At 35.9% G+C, this 21978-nt stretch overlaps 1 protein-coding gene across 6 annotated transcripts in view; it reads right to left on the reverse strand.

Annotated features, from left to right (window-relative positions):
- Window positions 1-1187: 1187 nt before the first annotated feature.
- LOC137287499 (arrestin domain-containing protein 2-like) overlaps window positions 1188-21978 on the reverse strand; it is a 76061-nt gene continuing 55270 nt past the window's right edge. For 3 of the 6 annotated variants that reach the window (XM_067819832.1, XM_067819837.1, XM_067819833.1), the window contains 3 exons: window positions 17851-18033; window positions 17165-17432; window positions 1194-6396 (listed from right to left, as the gene is read on the reverse strand). In XM_067819832.1, the coding sequence (XP_067675933.1) occupies window positions 17184-17432; window positions 17851-18033 (432 nt within the window). In that variant the 3' untranslated portion in view covers window positions 1194-6396; window positions 17165-17183. Of the gene's footprint in view, window positions 6397-11567; window positions 12464-16879; window positions 16947-17164; window positions 17433-17850; window positions 18034-21978 lie in introns of those variants that run through there. The other 3 variants (XM_067819835.1, XM_067819836.1, XM_067819834.1) reach the window with 3 other exon arrangements.

Consider the following 21978-nt stretch of genomic DNA (forward strand, 5'->3'; position numbering starts at 1 on the left):
CAATTAGACTGAATGTGTGAAATGTAGAGCATATTCATTCCACACATTTTGCATGTTCTGAGGGTGGTGGTGTTTGGCTGATGTTATCAATATTATCAGACAAATCAATTTGACAATCACTAAAGGCTATGTACTCTTTGCATATTTACTTTACAGAAACATGCTGACAAAAATCGCTGTCAAGATAGGAAAAGATATTTCACTGAAATACTTGTTGCTTTATTTTTTGTGAGTTTTGATTGAGCAGCCATCTGTTGCATTTCAAGCTAAAGGATTATATTTGCACTGAGGAGTCTAAAGGTGATTGGTGTAGTTTGCTGATGAATTTAACAATTTCTTGGTTTGATGGAAATTTGGAATCATATGTCACCAACACTTGGCTATTAGAAACCTTTCAGTCTGGACCATATATTGGACATGAAGGGAATCGTAGATCATGAGACAGCAACATCCAAGTACAAGCAAGAAAAGCTTGGTAGGTTCATGATGCACATAACTCCATCGGATAACCCTCCTTATACAAAGAAAATATCCGGTCACAAGCTAGGTGGACACCTTGACTGGTGACTTTCCAAACTTGAAGGCATTATGTTCCTATCCTATCTGAACAGTTTCAGCCAAATGATGCAGTTGGTTGTAACCAATGTTTACTGACATCATTCATCTTGAAGAAGGATATCAGAGTGTTGTAATATGGTGTAGTATTTTGTTGCTGAACTATTTTGTTACTCAACTGGATTTAACCTTTTGGCAGGGAACAGAGACATATACACCTGTGTCTGGGATTAATCCAGATTTCATTTTCATAGAGATTGTTGAGGATTGGAAGTTCTTTTAGACCACTGGTTCCTGCTAAAGGTACCCCAGCTGGTGACTGAAGACTCCGATATCAGGATGTCAAAGAAAGTGCTCAAGACAGTATGACATGTCACTCAAAAATATTCCAGCTATATGGCAGGAATCTGTAAATAATAGAGTATGAACAAGACAATCCAGTGATCAACAGCATGAACATTAATCTACACATATGGGATACAATGACGTGTCAACAGAGTCTGCAAGCCTGACCACCTGATCCTGTTAGTCACCTCAAATGGCAAGCATGGTTTATGTAAGATCAATTCTAACTCCGATCTTAATAGGTCTCCATGTCGAGAAATCTGAATATGTAAGACAAAATGCAAAGATGTTTTAAAAGACATTTATTTCATAATATCAACAAACATTGAGTTATATTTGTACTGATATATACCCATGAATACATGAATTAACATGCAATATTTCCTTATGAGAATAATGAAACCGACTTCAAACATACAGTACTGAAATGGGAGCAGGAGGCAGCCAGCCACAAGGTGAGATTGCATGTCATGTAAAGATCTCTCTGGGTAAATGTTAAGGGCAAAACACTGAATCGTGTCTTCATTAATTACACCTATGGTTAATTCACTGGTTATGACGGGATGGTGGAGGATGATTAAAAAATATGCCCTAATTTTCTTTCCCATTATCAACAGTGCTGGTGAAAGTACATCTCATATCAATACACACCAGTGTGTATCAAATTCAATATTTACATCCTATATACTTATTGCAATGGGATGATACGGTCATGTTATTACCTTCAAGCCTCAAGCCATGGAGCATCAACATACCCAGGTGTCAGCTGGACCATACATGTCCTTTGTGGTTCTCTATGCAAGCAACAGAGGCATCCCCCATTCATTTGTCTAATCTATACTGGGCAAAGGAAGTTAAGTATCATGAATATTTACAGGGATGTTTTGCAGTGAAGACACTGTTTAAACAAAGGCAATACAGATGATCCCTAACTTCCTGTCCAATCCATACTGCTCATCATTTGAGGGTTAAACTGAGACATTTTATACCATTAATGGAAGAACTACCAGTATTTACTGAGCAGTGTATTTATGTTTATCAAACTGAAATGAATTCCAAGTTGAATACCATTTATAAGACAAAATTTCCAAACAATACTTCACATTTCATCTCCATCTGGATACTTTATGTCCCTATCAAACACTGTGTAGTGTAACAGGTTTGTCTGTTCAGGGTGCAAGTCCTACAAACTGATAATGTATTATCCAGGGCCATGATATTGAACTATCCTGAGGCTGCACCATAGAAAAAAATAGTATTTATCTTGAAAACATATGTACAGTCTATACATTATCACAAGGGCTCCTTTCAGTTAACACACCATATAACATTCTTAACATTCAATGGTTTTAGTTTAACTGAAATCAATCACTGTATCAGTTAACATTTTAAACAAGTAACCGTCAACTAATTCTTGGACACAATTTGCAAACATCAATCTTTAACAGACTATAAAAAAAAAAACTTTGTTAAACCATTTTCAGGAAAACTGACATTTATAGTTATTTGGAAAAAATACTTTAAAATCTGTAAACATTATGTTAATAACATCAAAAACTATCAAAACATGGGCTAAAACTTTGTCATGACAGTAGTGGATATTATGTATATGTGACAATGACATTCTGATGAAATGTTCAGATTATTTGAGATTCAAACATGAAATGAAGTCTACCTGTTTCTCTTAATGTTGCTGGTGAACTTATTGAATAGGTATAGGGCTGTATCACATATGGACACAAATACACATTATGCATGACTTGAACAAAACCAATGTGTGCCAGATGCTGAGTAGAATGAAGTTTTAGATGATGATTATTAGCTATATAAAAAAGGATAATAATTATTATTGCATAGCATTATATTTGAATTATTTCTGCAATAAACACAATAGATTTTGGCCAACCTAAACTTAAGTCTTTGTGAAAAAAAGGGTTTTGGCAGCTGTGATATTCTGGAAAAATTTGAAGAACTGAAGAAACAATGGCAGCCAATGTTATAAAGAATGTTACTTAAAAGGAACAAAGAATGCATGAAGAGAAAAGTTGACAGTTATCACTGTCACACTGTGTGGCGGTCACTACTGATAACTATTTGGGCAACTACAACATTTGTAATTGTGATTTGCCTAGAGTCCTTCTGAGCAATCTCTACAGCATGGGTGTTCTGTCATTGATGCCAAGTACTCATACGTGTATTTGATATTTTTCTTGCCATAACCCAGAACCAGTATTGATATTTCCTAACATCAGAAATAATCAATTTTCACAGTATCCAGCAGGAACAGACTGATAATATATCCTTGATTGTCTTCTAGTGGACAGTTTGAGGAAAACATCATGGTCTATACTCGTCACTAAATGGTCTTTAGACAGTTCAGTCTTGTTGTCATGGCAACTGATTCATCTGATTACATAATGGCACATAGTGCACATTTTGTAGGGTTAAACCCTAAAGCAATCTCTTGTAAATAAAGCCCAAAAGAATGACACATATTTCCCATTTCACAAACTTCCTACCATGGATAGGTAACTGATGCTTTCACACTTAGTATGGAACTTGTGTAATATCAGGTTGATGTGTTTTGGTAAACACTCGCCACTCCTGTGATTCTAACTGCTAATCAGTCAAGCACATCTATATATGTATTACTATTATCAAATAATATTCCTTAAAAGGCAATTATGTCATGGTCTTCTAAAAGCACATACATGAAACAACTTACTTATCACCATACTACAATCTTCTTATCTTTTTGGGAACATGTATGAAAGTTTAATTTTGAAAAAGAATATATTCAAGACATGATGAACAAAGCCATTTAACACACCCCAAAACTTGTAGTGAAACAAGGCAGTTTGGCCCTGGTAAGTCCTATGCACAAAAGGCATGTACACTAAAACTATGTTATGCTACAATGCCTTACACATGTATGTAGATGGTAAAACCTGCAAGTCTCCACATGATCCTTTGTCTTGGTCATTACATTTTCTTCATGCCTGCATACATTAACAAACATTTTAAAAGAAAAATATAGAGACACAGGGGTTTTCAGTGAAATGAGCCAAGAGACACTTTGTGAATTTGAGCCTAGCAAAAAATATACATTTATGATTACAAACCTAGTCAACTTCGGAAAATCAGAAACAATATACTTTCAATATATGGTCATTAAATATTGGTGGGAAAGTCAAGACAGCATATTTAAATTGTCACAGCTAATCACTACTACTAGCGTACCATGTTTGATCTACACAAACAAAAACTGGTACTATTTTGACAAGCTCCACATGAACATTAAAGTCATGACATCTCAAATTTCTTGATTTGAGTCAAGAGGGGAGTACTTTTTGAAAGACAATTGTAGGCCACATCAGTATAATACAGGATGGAGCTAGTTGTTCTGCTAGCAGGACCTTGCATAAATCAATTTGACCCTAATCATGCTATATGTTTTGGCGCATATGAATGATAAAGATGTCTCATATAGTTTGATCTTATATAACAAAACAATAAGAACATAATACAATGTACAAATTACTAAACTTAATGTGAATAATTTCTTTGGTTACAAATATGAAACAAAGAACTGGACAAAGCACACTGCCAAAATAAAAGTGACATTAACTGAGATGTGAGGTTTCAAATAATATGGCATTACATTGCACTGAGTCTCATCTCTCACTCAAAATAGTCCAACAGAATCTATAAAATCTACAAAATAGATATGACTTTTCAAAACATCAACTCAAGTAGAGTTACATATCATAATAACAGTGTTCAGTTAAAACCAAAACAGAACCTTTTAGCCATGAATACTGTTGTGACAATATCCACAGCAATAACAGTATTAAAAGTAGTCTGTTGAGAAACAGAAAAATCACAACCATTTTTTTAACAATACCCGTTACCATTTCAATTTGATAAAACTCAAACTTACTGTTGATAGGTTTTAGTCAAATATATTCTCAACATCAGTATGCAACAGCAAGTACAATGATCCTACTTAATAAATATACCAATGTCAGTTCAGTCTTGCTTAGGTGTTGACAAAATATTGTAAATAGCTACTATGGACAGCTAAGCTTGTAAACATATACTTCCCTTTGTGCCAACTTTACATAAAGAGATCTATCACTTTCCACAGGTCATTAGAGCATATAATGTGCAATGGTTGACATATTGCAGCAATATTAAGTCACGGTATGATATGCAGCTAACACAACACCAGCTGTCACATGTATGTATATTCCTTAACTTGAGATTTAATCATATTCCTTACCATTAGCACATTCCTGCCCTTAACATCAGTATATTCTTCACATTGGTATTAGTATATTCCTTGCATGGTTCCAGGACAATGAACCAGATATGCCCTTTCTTATCATCAAGTGACACATGTGTAAAATATATCAAATCATGACTCAAGTATCAATATGCATGCCTTGGTTAATTGCCCCAACCAGAATGCTGTCATATTCTCTGTTTACTTGATTTACATGTCTTATACTTTCAACATTCTAGGATTGTTTGTAAAATGCTACAACACTATCAACTGTAGTGACTAAAAGCATGTACGTACGCTACAACGACTGCACAGTCAAAGATATAATACATACATACTACAATGCCTGATACACCAACACAATGGCAGATGATGGAGATCGAGTCACGTAGCTCTTTGACTGATGACGAATGACCTTGGGCCAAAGTCATGGAGGAAGGAAGATCATTCTCTCCTGGGATCTGGCCATGCAGACCATGTTATGAGACCATTCATTCAAAATGGTTTGCAGATCTGGGATGATGGTGGAGATCTAACTAATGACTTCACAAATATTGTTCTGTCTTTCATGACTTTCTGGCGTTACTACAGTCTACAGATCTAAATCCAGTACCAGCAAGGTTCACGAAAGGCTCCACACACCTACTGACTCAATAGAAGCATGTTATTTTGTGTAGCTTTACCGTGTTGACAGATGACTGGTGCATTGATATTGACTACATGATGACACAGTGTTGAAATTATGGTCAATATGAACATCTCCCACAATGTAATTCTAAAACAATATCCAAGTATCATTCTATGAACATATTGCACTTCGAGCTGTCTCTTCAATGTTGTCATGGCACAAAGATCCTTGGGATCATTTGAAAGACCAACCATGGTTGACGGACCACACGCCTCACAACATCAATGTGTTACATACAGTGAAAAATAAAGCCTGTCTGTCTTCTGGCAGTTGGTTTGACTGTATTGAAGTGATAACTCATTATGAAGCATGGGCAGTTTTTAACTTCACATGGGTATGTTTCTCCATACAAAGATGTTTTGTGATGAAAATATTGGCTTGTGCACAGTGTCTGATTTATATTGGTACCACTGATGCTGTGGGTAGAGACTGAGCAAGTAACACAGCACTGTCAGATGTTCTGTATCACTTGGACACAGAAGGAGGCTTTCAGGTTGCAGGAATGATCTTCATCTCATCATAGCTGCAAAAGAAAATAAATTGAAAGTTTCAGAGTTGGTGCAAGAAGTTCATCATGTTCATAGTGATTGTTATAACATGGTAAAGAGGTGCAAGAAGTTCATCATGTTCATATTGATTGTTATAACATGGTAAAGAGGTGCAAGAAGTTCATCATGTTCATATTGATTGTTATAACATGGTAAAGAGGTTGTCATTAAAATTTCATACTTGTGCAAGACATTTTGTGCATGTTTTTCAGCATATAATGTATCAGTAGTAAAGCACTGGCACACATCCTATACATTAAGAAACCAATGTCATGCTTGCTTGTCAAAGCAAAGCTTTCAAATGGTTTTATGGTAGATATGTGAAGGACATTTAAAACTCAGATACATCAGTGACAAAAATCATGCCCACATTGTGGCTTCTTGTTGTTTGTGAGCACTTGATGTCATCACTATTTTGCAGTGATAAACGGACTGGATTTGTGAAGATCTGGTTTAGAATCGGTCTTCAGCAACCCATGCTTGTTGTAAGATGTGACTAATGGGATCGACTAATGGGATGACGGACAGTCAGGCACGCTGACTTGGCTGAGAAATGTCATCGTATCCCAGTTGTGTAGACTGATGCTCATGCTGTTTATCACTTGAGGGTCTATTCCAGATTTGATTATTTACAGACAGCCACCATATTGCTGGAACATTGCTGTGTGCTGCGTTAAACAACAAACCAAGAGTAACATAAATGGAATGGTTTAATTGGAGATAACGTTTTTTTTGACATCACAAATTAGCAGTAAGTAGAACATCTATTTCAACTGACCCTGAAATAAATAAAAGTACTCAAAGGTTGAATTCCTAATTTCATTATTTATTGTGATGCTATTTCATGTGGGAAATGTAAAACAATAACGACATGCCATTAGTAATTGGCCATTTCTCAGCATTAAAGATAATGCCATATATTCTCTAACAGATGTACATTTGATCATACATTGATTAACTGGGGGATAAAGAAACAACAATTTCAAAATAGTTGCCATAGCAGTCAATAGATCAAAGAAAATTCAAACTGTGTCATATCAATGAAAGTATGAAATGTATCATACGTCATTCATCATCATTCTGCTATCAAATCCATAACAATAAGTGTTAAAGAATGTTATTTTAGATACAACTGAACTGAAATTTGAAGAAACAAAACTGTAAATAATGCAATTGTTCAAACTAACTGAAACAAAATATAACACCTTGAAATAGCATCAATTGCTTGCTAAAGAAAACTAAACAATGAGTTTGTTCACATGAGTTAGACTCAACTTTGACCCCAATGGACCTAGAAGTTTTGGAAAAGACTATCTATTTTCAGATTCACATTTTTTTTGCACCAGATTTCCTTTCACTTCAATTACATAAACAAATCTGTTCTATTAAGGTACCAGACATCCTGAAAATGTTTATAGTTTATTCCAGTAGCAGATGCCAAGAAAAAAGCAACTTGATCTATTTAATGTTTCGGCGAGGGTTACATGTTCAGATAGTTCTTGCACATTACCAAACTATTATTACATGACAGTTCAACAAGCAGTCTTTGGCTTATCACAATAGCATTTTGTACAGACTATACTGCAAGTCTAAGTTAAACAGCAAATACTGGTAACTAAATGCATCAGTATAAACGTTCCTCTCAGTTCTTCAGCCAGCTCAAGTTCTTAAAAATGTTCCATTTGGCACTCACTGTGGAACAGGATGCTAGCTCTGAAATTCATACTCTTAGTCTGAAGCAGGGGTATACTGATTTGGAGATCACATACTCCTCCACCAATTTTGATGGAGATGGGGAGGGGGGTTGGTGCATGTTGGACCATGGAGGTGCTGTCATCCCTAAGGCTTTCTACAAGTCTGGGATGGATGGTTCATTTCCCAGTCACCTTGATCATATGTGTGTGTCTAGCTGCACAATACCCGTGCTTGTAAGGTTTCTAAGGCAAATGACCTCTATCACTTCAGGCTTTCCTCCACATTAAGCTGACATGAAACAACCAGAATACTGTTCAAAACTAACATATAGGGATACTTTTTATCTTTTGATGACACAAAAAGACTATTCTCAAACTATGTCATGTGTAAATTTAGAATGAATAGAATTGTATATTTAGCATAAATAATGACATATCTGATTGTCACTATGACTTTTTTCAAACTTTGTTTTTACCACTATCAAAGTTGAGTAGCATATGAGACAAGCACTGACACTAAGGTGACATAGTTCCCCACCTCAAATGATCAAATCAAACTTAAAGTAAGGAAAGTGAAGGTTGTAATTTGTCAACAAAATGTCAACAAAAACATGACCAGTCAACCTCCCTTGATATCTTGCTCTGTAGTTGTTCAAAGGCACAAATATTTTTAAAACCCACTTTGACCTTGACATGAACGTCTAAGTGTATGAAACATGCAAAAGTAGTGTAATAAAGAAATTGCTCAGTGAAAAACATTCAAGGGAAGTCTTGAAAGTCTATGAAGAAATTCCAGTGAACTGTTCTTGAGATATCTCGCTGACAAACTTAACATGCAGTTTAACATGCTGAATTCTTCAAAGTGTCGCAGTTGCCTTGAAAATTATGCTAAGGTGACTAAAAATGGACTTGACCTTGCACCTTCCCTATATGAAACTTAAAAATGAAAAAAGATGAAAGAAATTTCATTTAATGGTTCTAGAGATATTACTGCCAATTTTGAGTTCATATCAATGCATCCTGACTTGACAAAGGGATGGATTTCTACATTGTGGTATAGTATACTGGGCCACAGAAGGACTTTTAATTGCTTGTATATACTGTTTTCAACAATACTACTCAAGCATCAAAGGGCAACAGATCTTCAGAAGTCTGGGAAACTGATCATGATGACTGCACTAAGTATATGACTTATACAGTTTTACTTGTTTAAAATGGTTTGTGTGAGACATGTGGTAAAAGGAACTTTTACACACACAACATGTCTCCTTGACATCATACGTTCAGCACAGATCTATGAAGATCCTTCAAAGAGCGAAATGGTAAATAAAACTATTCTCAAATCACTGAAACAACAAAAAAGTCAAATTACATTTTATAACCTTAAATAACTGTATTCAATTCAAATATACACAAAGTTTTCAAGATGTCTCGAATCTCACCATTATTTGAGCTGTCAGTAGTTTCAATGAATGGCCAAAGTTATGAAATACTTGACATTCAATTTGCCAAAACTTTGCTGCACAAGAGAAAACAGTTTTATACATATGCATGTAGCATTTTGCACGTTTTAGTTGCAATTTGGAAATTCAGTGAAAATGGATGGAAGAAGGATCAAACATGTTGAACACTACTTTCCCTGCTTTTTATATCTTGAATGAATAATAAAGGCAATGATATTCTGCTAGTGGTTCTTTGAAATGGACCATTCAGAAGCGATGGAGTGTTTCAGAATATTTTCAGCATACAGATCAATTCTACATCTTAAGCCAAGTAATATCCTACAGTATTCAATATCAATAATCCTAAAGTAGACATTACAAAAAAGTCCCCCCCCCCCCCCCCCGTGATCCTCCCTGAGGCATGAACCCAGACATGGGAATTGCAAATAACTGAACGCATGTACATATCACATGGACCTAATTACACTGGAGACTAGTAATGGGAAAACTGATTAAATAGAAACAGTAAATATGTGGCAGTACATGGCAAGAGCCATGGTTGGCTCATCACTGTTGGCAGTAGCTCAGTTGATAGGGGCTATTGTGCCTCCCAAGGGAATTGTGAGTGATGGGAGGTGGCAAGTACATGTCTGCTATCATTCAGTGGCAGGAAACTCAAGGGTGATGATGGTAGATTGTTCTATAAGGTCATTCATTGGAATTCACATGCACATTCATTTTTGCTGTTAGTGAAGTGATGAAATTTAAGAAATAACCCAAACTTCATATTTCCCATTTACCTTCTTTTTCATTTACTATTCACTGTCTTTACCAAATCCATTATCACTAGTTACCAGCAGTTAGTGTAATTTGTGTATGACATTGCTGTTACAGTTATGGAAATTGACAAAATATCAAATCACAGGGAAGCTGGCAGGGGTAATGGAGGCGAAGAACGATCTGAATACCACGAGTGGCACTTAAAATGTTTAATAAAACATATTTCACGTGAGTAATTATTAAGTATGGGGCTGGAAATCTGACAGCACAAGCTAGTGAGGAAATGGGAGTGCACCTTTGATGGTGGCAATAATTTATTTTGACATAAAAAATATTTTTTGAACTGAAGTGAGGGAAGTGTGTTGCCAACCTTTGCTCGCTCCGCTCGCATATAAGAAGACTGGTCATATTCTCTACACTGCGCAACCTCATTTGCGCTACAGTTTGCAAAAGAGTTTGCACTCTTTTAGGGTTACCAATACAGTTATGCTTGTAACCATCATTTGGGCAAGTACGCATTTCAGGATACCTTCTTCCAACATATATTTTGGTTTGTGAGTTGCTTTAAGACTCAGGAATATTACAGCAATGTGACAACTGGTTGTAAATACTGAATTCTGAACCAGACAATCCGGTGATTGATACTTAATGAGCTTCAGTTTGAACCAGTGAGGTTATAACACTGTATCAGACATATCAGTGCATCTATGAGAGCATGTCTGGTATTTGTGAGAATGTGTGTGTTGGAAATAAAATACCTTTAACAAATGGGCAAGAGGTAAATCGGTTATAAATGACAAATAAAACATAAACCTCACGAGGGACATAATTTTAACATGAATGTTATGACCTGACAAGTACATTCACCGACTCTCCTAAAATACACCGATACACAAAGTTAATTGTGTTTGTTTAAGTTCTGCATAATGTATAACGTCTTAATTATACACAAGTTCAGGGCTATCTCAACAAAACTACAGGAGGAAATGGGGTCTTGTGTACCAATAATGAGAATGGTTGGTTTACCTTGGCACCAGGAGATATACAGTCCGATGTAGATAAATGGTGTGGTATAAAGCAGAGGAATCCGAAAAAGATTGGAGATACCATTAAGAATTAACAAAGTGTAAACATAGTTGAAAGACAGGAAATGAATCACCATAAGTTTACACTCTGTGCCTATTTCCGGTTGCTTTGTAGCATCAAATGATGAGAAATATTGCATTAAGATACTGAAGGAAATATTTTAATCAAAGAAGCATAAGATGGAAATACACATTTAATGAAGTTTTGAAGCTGAACAAAGAATTCTGGTTTTATAATAGTCTGAATGGTACAATGGTTTTGTGGATACTTATTATGATTTTAGTAACAGTTCATAATTCATAAATAGGAGTTAGTAAGAACCATATTATGACATATGTATCACATTTTGAGGTGAAACTTGTAAAAACATGCACTAAACATCTAGCAATTAAAGTAGGCGATTGTGGCAAAATAATTTCAAGAAAAGTCAGTAGTGTGACAATTATTACTAAATGACCTGATCAGCAAGCTACTTATGTCAGATTTACTGATGTCTACACTTACCCTACACATCATACTAAAATAAGTATCAGCTATAATTCTCGAGCAGTAGCAACAATTTGAATACATTTCAATGTGAATATTACAAAAATATGTTTCAGGAACATTAGTAATTTAATGCATGACTTTTTCTCTTTAATGACTTTTATGGAAACAAGATGATAAGACAAATAAATATGATGTATGTGCAGTGAAATAATTACTTAAGTAATACATCAAAGGTTAACCACACCCAGCAATGATCAACTGTCTCGTCATGTTAGAGTAACCATAGACACATCTTCTCACAAATAAAAGTTTTTTATGGTCTTATTTTATGTGTCCACAATCCTCTAACCTCTAATCCACAAACACCTAGCAAGATTTCTTAAGATCAATAACAAAATTAGCTCTAGTCATAAATAATTCTGCACAAAAGGCATACTAGATTTACTGCTTTTGAACATGAATTCATAGCTATGCATAAACTTGCACATTCATGAAATAAAATCGAATTTTCTGCCATTCAGGCACTTCCTGATGAGTGTTCCGGACACAATCTGAAATATTTGAGAATGAATACATAGTCATGGCATTGACAAATTTTCTCTGAAAATGCAATTAACACAGGTTGGGCAGAATGGGTTTTGCTGAATTCTCCAAACTGCAGAACATTTCAAAATGAGTTTGAGCTGAATTATATTAGAACTTAATTCACAAAATGAATTCATGAATGAGAGCTATGCAAACTGAAACGATGAATGGACTTTAACTAGAAAGTATTATTACAAAATTGTTAAATGCTAAAAGTGGAAACATCATTCACATCAACAAATGGTATCATTTCATGTTCAGTTCACTGAGAATGTGGTACAAATAGATGCTTTCGTTTGTGAAATGGCTGCAGTATCAATTAGTAAAGGCCTGTCATTACTACTCTTAATCATGTGGCAAGAATCAGTAAAATCAAGAATGCACTGTAGCTCACCTTTTTTCTCAGGAAAGTTTGAAGAAGCAGATGAAAAAGGGTAAAGGTCTAAATGCAACTGAAAGATGCTATAAAATGTTTCTACAAAAGAAACACTTCATTTGGCATTTTGATAGGTGAATAACTGGCTGAGGGCAAAACTAATTACTACCATGAAAGTGACAGCTGTCCAAGAAGTAAGACATTATGATTCATATGTCTAACTATACATGCAGGCAGTACTGAGTAAAGGATCATAATGTATTTTCCACATTACAGCAGAATCAATTTTTTTATGATTCTGAAGTATTAGTTTAGAAAAGGTTCAGTTACTTTTTTAACGGTTTTAGAGAATGTTATAAAACTGCAAATATTATTGTCAGTGTCAGCTAAAACAGAATATTATGCTTTACATCATTGTTTGTTTTAAATTCAACTTCAACTTTCTTCAAGAATTATAACTTAATTCTTAAAAAGGTATCATGAATTTATCCCATTATGTTTGTGATAACAGAATCATGTATACACGTCATGTCCTGGGGGCTTGTACCATTTGAAAAATCATGGTGCCGACATCCAAATACAACTTTGCCATCACCAACTCCCTCCATCTGTATTCTGATTTCTATGCTAAACTGGACTGACAGCTTTGACAAGAGAGTCCCTTGGGCAAGAGCTGGCTGAGATGAAGCAGTAAGATGTCTCCTGATTCAAGCATGACTGTCTTCATCATATAGCCCATCACCTTACTTACATGGAGCCAACGGTGCCCAAACTCATCTCTTAAACTCATTTATGGTGCCACAGATAGCTCAACCAGAAAATGTCTCCAGTGATTGAGACTAGTGTTGTGATAGCAGAGTGAGTATGATATGACACATTCATTATGTGAATATGTCATTCAGACAATTAGAACCTTGATTGTGGATAGGTTGCAAAATGAAATAGGGAAAAGGTGTCTGGAGAAAATGTAGGAGTGATTCAACATTCCAGATTAAAAGTGCTCTTCAGTAAACCATGTTTGCCATAAGAGACAACTAGCAGGACTGAGTGGTCAGGCTCTCTGACCTGACTTCTACATATCCTCATAAATCAACTCAGTAGAAAAATGCTCATGATGTCAATCACTGCTTTGCCAGGTTCAGATTTACAGACCTATGTCAAATAGGTGGAAACTTCCAGAGAGTGACGTGCAAACAAATCAAGTATGGATATGACGTCACTGTCACTGTCACTGATGAGTGTGAAAAAGTGTCACAGTCATTGCTGTTAGCACTCAATTTGCCATAAATGCAGCATACAAGCAGAACATTTCCGCACAAACCCTTTTAGCTAGATAAACTTGTTGTACCCTGTACTGTTGACACATGTAACTCAGAGTCAAAACACTCATAAGAGACATCCTGCCACATGCACTCTTTGCTGATGAAGAACTCTGCTGGTGTTGGGCAGACCTGTTGTCATGATTGACACAGCATGCAACAATCTAATCCGCACCAGAAAATCCTCATCCTGAACTGAAAATGCATGGGTTAATGGCACTGGTGACATTATCATTCCAATGAAACCCCTTAACATGAATCTGCAGACACACTGTCTCATCCAGTCAGTTTAAAAAAAAAAAAAAACATTTGAAAGTTTACTGGTCATGGAAAGTTTTATTGATTTTTCACATCAACATTAAGGCTGAATTCATGCAGTTCCTAACACCCTGATGGCTGAACATTATTTGAAATATAATCAGGTGGAATTACAATTAGGAAAGATAGATATTTTATACAGAGCAGAATACCTGAGGTTGATAAAAAGTATTAACAAATAAATAGCTATTTCAGGCACTTGCAAGTTCAGAAACTTTAATCTGAAGAGAGGTCTAGTTGTAAAAGTGGTCCATCACAGAATGAAGCATCTTGACATAGTGTCTACCTGTCCCAACCCATGATACGCCAGGATTATACCTGGGAGAATGCTGTTTGGTTAAACACTGCTTTGAACTGTATTTCACTGACAAACCTTCAACCGTAAACTTATTCAAATTATGCAACTACATGATTTAATGAATCTAAAACATTTTATTTATAATTTTAAATGATCTGAGGAAGCAAAAATGACATTTTCAACTCTGCTACAATGAGCTTTAAAGAAATAAAATAAGAAAATCATAATTGCAATTTTATTGAGGAAAACCACCAACCAGAAAATAGAAAAGTTCCCACATACTTTCTAACACATTAACATAAAAGAGTTCATTACTGCCTGTTGAAGTCATGTACTCAGAGAGAGACTTCTGGCAGGTACGAGGATGATGTAACAGACGTAAAACTATGTTTTATAGATGTTCAGTGATTATCGTCTCCTGTTTGTTTCGCACAATGCCTTTAATAATGAGGTTATGGTGTCTGACAGATCATCAGGTCTTGATAAAGACAGTTTTGTGTTTATTATTGACAGTGTGGAAATAGGAAATCTCTTAAACTTTTCTCAATCTTGATTAACAAGGAGATCAATATCCCCCTAGAGCCTCTTGGGAAATTTTCCATTAAAATGACTCCCCGTTTTGCAGATATTTACGACAGTTTAATATGTGTCTCACAGGACCTGCAAAGAATTCATCTGTATTTGATAGTGCTTCGTGAGCCAATTTTCTTTCTACCACTGAGACAATTTTTTGATACTTTGGAACTTTTCAACAGATTTGTATGACAGATTTCAGTCATTTTTGCATTATGCTTTTATCATTTCTATCAACTGAGGTCATGGAGACACAGGTCAATAGAAGGAAAACACAGGAGAGGAAAAGCTCAATGATGAATTAATAAAATGGAAAAATCGACACGCAGAGAGACAACAGCTTTAAAAATGTACTATCTCAGTTATTCAGTATTTGATTATTCTTTCCCTTGGTATACGTTACAGATACAATGATTTAAGCGTTACAGTCTAAATCAGTAAAAGGTAATTTACACATGTATAGAATTGGAACTGGTATCAGCCTTAAGCTGGGATTGTTTATTGCCATGTTGTTACATGTTAGAAGTTAACACTGTGATGACACTGGGGCAGCATAACCCACTCAACTAAAAATTCTTTGAGGTCAAACTGGGACTGGTATCTTTAAGTGAGTGAGTGAGTGAGTGAGTGAGTGAGTGAGTGAGTTTTGTTTAGTTTTATGCTGTGCTCAACAATATTCCAGGTATATGGTGGCGGTCTGTAAATAATTGAATCTGGACCAGACAATCCAGTGATTAACAACGTAAGCATCGATCTGAGCAATTGGGAACCGATGTATGTGTCAACCAAGTCAACGAGCCTGACCACCTGATCCTGTTAGTCACTTTCTTCGGCAAACACAGTCACCTTTCATGGGAAGCATGGGTTGCTGATGGCATATTCTATCTCGGATCTTCACGGGTCCTTAGACTTCTGAACTCAAAAGGGAACTGTTGAATTTTCTAGTGTGTCAGTTACATAATTCACTGAACTATAAGGATAAAAAGATTTGTGAAAATGGCAGCCATATCTGGATATGGTACTTAACTGGGATGAATATTGGGTTTAGATAACCTGCTGGTTCTACTGGGCGACATGGCACTGTAAGATCACCGTGCAATTCATAATCAGAACGGGAATATAGAGACACTCTAAAATAGTATAAATTATGAGTTATATAGAACACAAGGCAGGGAGGTAAGGTGTGAGTTAGAGAACAGTAACGTCTGAAATTCTTGACAAATATTTCATAATCATCAGAACATTAGCTTTATGTGAGAAAGATCCCGGAAATGATACTGCTGCAGACATGCATCACTTAATAGAAAAGGTTCATGGGTATTGGGCTCATATGTACCAGCTTACTTGAAGGTGAACTATCTCAAAGCAGTGCTATGATATATAACCTATCGATGTATTGCAATTGCTTGTCCAACATCTAAAGGAATGTACAGACACCAATTTACACAGAACATAAATTAAGAGTTAGAAAAAATATATGGACTTACTGCAGAATTTCATACCTGTCAAATGTTGATTAGCAAGGATTACCTCCAGATTTCAGTTACTCCCCTTTGGTTCAAGTACTACCAGGAAGGAAAATGGCATCCACTGAATCCCATATTTTACACAAGTTGGTAACATTCATACAATCATAAGCGTTAAAGTTGATATCTTACTACCGCAACACTATTGTCTTTTTGGCTACTAATTACAGTAGTGTTGATTATCTTTGCAATTGCATTGGCAATTGATAAGTTTTTAAAAGCTTTTTAAATGACATAATTTAGGATACATGTATTACCTATATGCCTTGAGCTCGGTCAGGGAATATCATCATCCTCCTCCCAGGGTGGAGCTGTTGGGAGCATACTGTGGAAGGACATGTCTGTTAAACATAGGTGGTCTGATGAGCTGTCAGAGAAGAATGGAAACGGGAAGCTATTGTCACTGGGTGAAAGAAGAGGGTGACATGTGACTCGATGTTGTGCATCTTGGAGAGGTACTGTGCCTATGACAATGTCCACCGGCAGCTTTACTTTCCGGGCCAGTCCTGCTGGTTTTATACATAACTGGAAGAAGGAAAGTCTGTATCAGTTGAGGAATGACTGACAGCTGTGGCAGTTTCATGGCAAGATATCACCTGTGGGTATGTGAAACAGAATAGAAGGAAAGGAATTGGGTAATTGCTTGGGTTACCACAAGCCATTAGTTAGCATGATGACTGAGTGGCACTCTTACTGGGAAATCTCCAGAAAGAAAACTCTACCATCTGACATCAAGCAGCACTAAATTTTGAAAACAGTAGAAAGAAAATTCCAGAGAAGAACAATTTAAAAAGTCTTAAAAGAAAATGCTTTTGAACAGTATGAACCCAAAATATTAAGAATGTTCTTAGGTTTGAAAATCATGAAGATCTGTACACATCTAGAAAAAGTATTAATCTGTCATACTAAGTATGCTTCAACTCACAGCTGGCCTACAACTTACTTCTATACTGTACTGTACATCAATGATCTTGCATCCTCTAAGATGTGAAGGTGGGACGGTGGGAATGCTGAGTAGCTCTCTCTGCCAGGTCTGTTTTCCACGAGGGGCTATACTGCCTTTATGAACAGTTACTAGCAGTGTAGACTCAGAAAATCTCCCTCGATAAGAATAGTAGGTTACATTCTGGAAGAGAGCAGTGATTATGATTTGTGATTTGGGGGAGTTTTTGTTTAAAAAGGAATGATTTACTGGTGTATAAAATTTCTCCTAAACATGAATATTTGTTATTGAGATGGGCAAAGAAGGCAAGACGAATGGCCTTTTTGCATTTAGACATGTCTTTCAACCTACTTTACAGTGGGTGATATGAACTTGTATAATACCCAGTTCCTTCTGCTATTTTGGGTTTAGTGCTTAGCCAATTGTGGTAAGCTAAGTAACTATGTCTAGCAACTATCTCAGCCTCACTAATATAGTTACATTCATAAATTGGGTTGGCATTTAAATGTTGCAGTGATGCCCCTAGGAATGTTTGGGAAAATATTCAGTTTATTATTTCACATGATTTACCTTACAACAAACACGTTACAAATCAGGGCCTAGACTTTCGAAGCTTACTTAGCCCTAAGATAGTCGTAAGTGCCATACATTAACATTAATGTACGAGCATCTTAGCGCTAAGAGAGCTTCGAAAATCCAGGCCCAGATGTATATAAATACATGCAGATTTTCTTGTACAAGAGTTACAGAAACATTAATATCTAACATGTAAAATTAATCTAGGTTTACCTGCTGCAACTGCAATGTCTGGATTTTGGAGAAGGTTCGAAACATTAAACTTTCTGTTTATCACATCTGTAGAAATCTTTGTTACAAATATCTGTACCTTTTCAATGAAACTGAATGATACTTTAAGTTATCATACTTCCAAAATATGTGGGTCAGTATACACCATGCCAGAAAGTGAATGCATCCTACAAAGTTAGCTCTTCAGTTCATCTTCAATAATTGTGCCAGACTAAATCTTCCTTTGGCCTGATACCTCACTGACAGACAGCTTAGTCTAAGAGCTGGTAACTGAAACACTTTGTTTTTCCATATCTTGTGCTCAAGAGGCTTGTCTAAAATAGTTATATCTAAATTACTTGTAACATTTCACGGAATGTCACCCTTCATCTCACTAATGAGTTAATTTCTTTCCTGTAGAACTGTCATCATCATTTTTCAATTTCCAAGCCCAATTCTTCAAAAGATGCTGAAGAAATAATTCACCTTCAAACCTTAATTAAGATGCCTTTGAAGCAGAATCGGAAGAATAGTCCCCTTATGATGATATAATTGCTTGACTCTACTCAAGGATCCAGGATTTACCACATTTTTCTGTGTTTTATCAATAGAATCCTTACGTTAGTGACACTGTTCTGATTGACAAAGTAATACACGGTGTGTTCCTGTTGAAAGAACTTTGTTAGCGTCATTGTCAAGTAACTGCAAATGTTCATACATTTACACTGTAGACTAATCAGATCACACTTAATAATAGGACATTAACCATTAAGACTTTTCATTAACTTAAGTATTTCCTATTTGTGGTTCATCTTGACTCAGAAGTGTTTGGTAATTATATAGGTATGCATTTGATTATGACACCAACATGGCTGTTATATATTTTTAAAAAATCTGTTTTTATGGAGTAAAAATATAATTTAACATACCCACACAAGGATTGTGACAAAACAATAGTTTTGATAAGGTTCAGACATAATGTTGATAAGAAAACATGCTTATCAATAATATCTTAAATATAAGACCATGTCCCATCCTCACATAATTTCTCATGTTACTTCACTCATTCCATCCATTTGGTACTAGACAATGTAACACAGAGGGCTGTTGTCCTGCAATAGTCTATGATTTCACACGTGGGGCAGTGTCTAAAGAGTGTTGGTTTCAGCTTTCATTAATATTCTACCTGTCTTTCAGTTCATCATGTCCAAAAGATACACTAGCCACTACAACTGGAAAATATGAACATGACTTGATGTATGCTAAATGAGATTACTGGTAAACTTTGGTGTTTTAAATGACATACTGTTCACATTATCATATTGGTTTGGAAGATAGCAAGATTTGCTTAAACCTACGAATATAATCAGATCTGGAGCAGGTAGACCTTGACTTTGAACACTTCTACATTTCAGCATTCCACAACCTATTCAACCTGTGCACTTCAACTTCACTAGTGTGGGTGCTGCCAAACACTGGCAAAGAGCACCTGCTCCCTTCTGTGCCTGGACTGTAGCCATCATCAGCTATCAACAATATATGCTCTTATCCAGTCCTTGGATAGGACAAAATGATTTTGTCGCATTAAACCAAAAGGAAAGTAAAAGTAGAGTAGTAGCCATTGCAATATGCATGTTTTGCAGCTTATGCTTGCTCCTTCATCAAGTGTTATCCACAATAAAGAAGCTGACATCCATAAATCTGGCTTTACTAATGCTTTTCACTTCTAAATGCCCTTCAAAGATTTTACATTTAGCTAGCACTGACACTACAGCTTATTCATCATGAAGGATGACACCTTACATAGTGTTTTTTATCTCACAGGAAAAATAAGATTTCCGGTTATCATGTGCCCTGAATTTATACTAAAAATCATATATTGCAAATATTTTTCCTGAAAATGAAGCATCTTTCTAGGTAAGCAAACACATGACTTGTTTACTTTTCATTTGTAAAATTCCAATAAGTTATTTTCTACAACTGGAAGCTCTTGCCACAAAGGTAGGACATGAAGAACCCAGGGAGAAGAATGTTCACCTTGAAGGTGGGTGTAGATCATAATGATTTTCACCTGAAGACAGGTATGTGTAAATGCAATCATCCTTCACGACCACTGGGTTAGGGGAAGGAGAGGTAAATGAGAGTCGTCATTAACCATAGCAGTAGCTGTAATGCTTGATCACAACTCCAACAAAAACATGACTCCTGTAGATAGAGAGCAGCACACTGTTGGGGTGTTTAAGACATCAAACTACATTGCCTTTTTTTAGAATGTGCTGACTGGCTGACTTGGCAGCATAGCCTCCCAAGGCTGCAGGTGGTAATGCTGATTTAACATTTGCCTATGCACATGCATGTGTCCGCTTAAAAGCTTGCCATATCATTGTTTTCTGCATTGGACATTATGGGTGTTGTGATAAGATGTGCAAATGGAATGATGAGCATGGCTGAAGGGGTCATAGTCGAGTACTACAAATTCTACTCCAGGGACGTTTCTGTGCACAGGAACTACCCCAGAAACAGTCAGAAACAGAAACATACCCTATGACAATTCATTTAGACACTGCACTGTGTTCTCAATCCGAACCGTCATACTGTTGTATTAGATGCTACAAACTAACAAATATTTTGCGATGCACAACTAACACACAGTCAGTTCAACTGGCACAGTCAGTTCAACTACACATCATTTTGGTTTGAGCTTGCCTCTCATTTAGTGTATGGGTACGTTTCTGTAGTTTAACTTTGTTTAGGGTGCATGTTTGTTTACAGAATTACATTTCTGCCTACAAAAATGAACCTTGTGTACACAATTGTAGTACCTTTGTAAAGAATGACCTCTTCCGCTGCAGGATGCAATTTGACCATCAGATGTTAATACACTAGTAACTAGATTGTCAGCATAATTGTTATTTGGATATGATCCAGTGTATTGACTTATATTACTGAGATCAGAACAGGTTCATCATCATTTTCACTTGCTCAGATAATGTTTTGAAAACTGGTGTGACAACTGTATTCTTACAATTAACTTATTCTTATGTTTCTATATTTTCTTTCATAAATTTCAAGGCTGATATTATAGTTAAGTAACATATCAGTCTACTTATGTTCCTAAAGCGTATTCATAGCTCACAAGTATATATATTTAACACTCATCAGTATCTTCATGAAGGGCATTCTCATGGGTTTAGTAAAAAGATGCAAATTACAATAATACTGTGAAGCAATACTATCATAAGAAGTGCAAAATATGTCTGCAGGTGAACATGTCTTTCAGTAGTTTGAACCAATTTCATTACCATTCTTACACTTAACTACAACACCTGCACCTGATTTTGC

The sequence above is a fragment of the Haliotis asinina genome, chromosome 6 (assembly GCF_037392515.1).
Source record: "Haliotis asinina isolate JCU_RB_2024 chromosome 6, JCU_Hal_asi_v2, whole genome shotgun sequence".
In the NCBI taxonomy this organism is placed as follows: Eukaryota; Metazoa; Mollusca; class Gastropoda; order Lepetellida; family Haliotidae; genus Haliotis; species Haliotis asinina.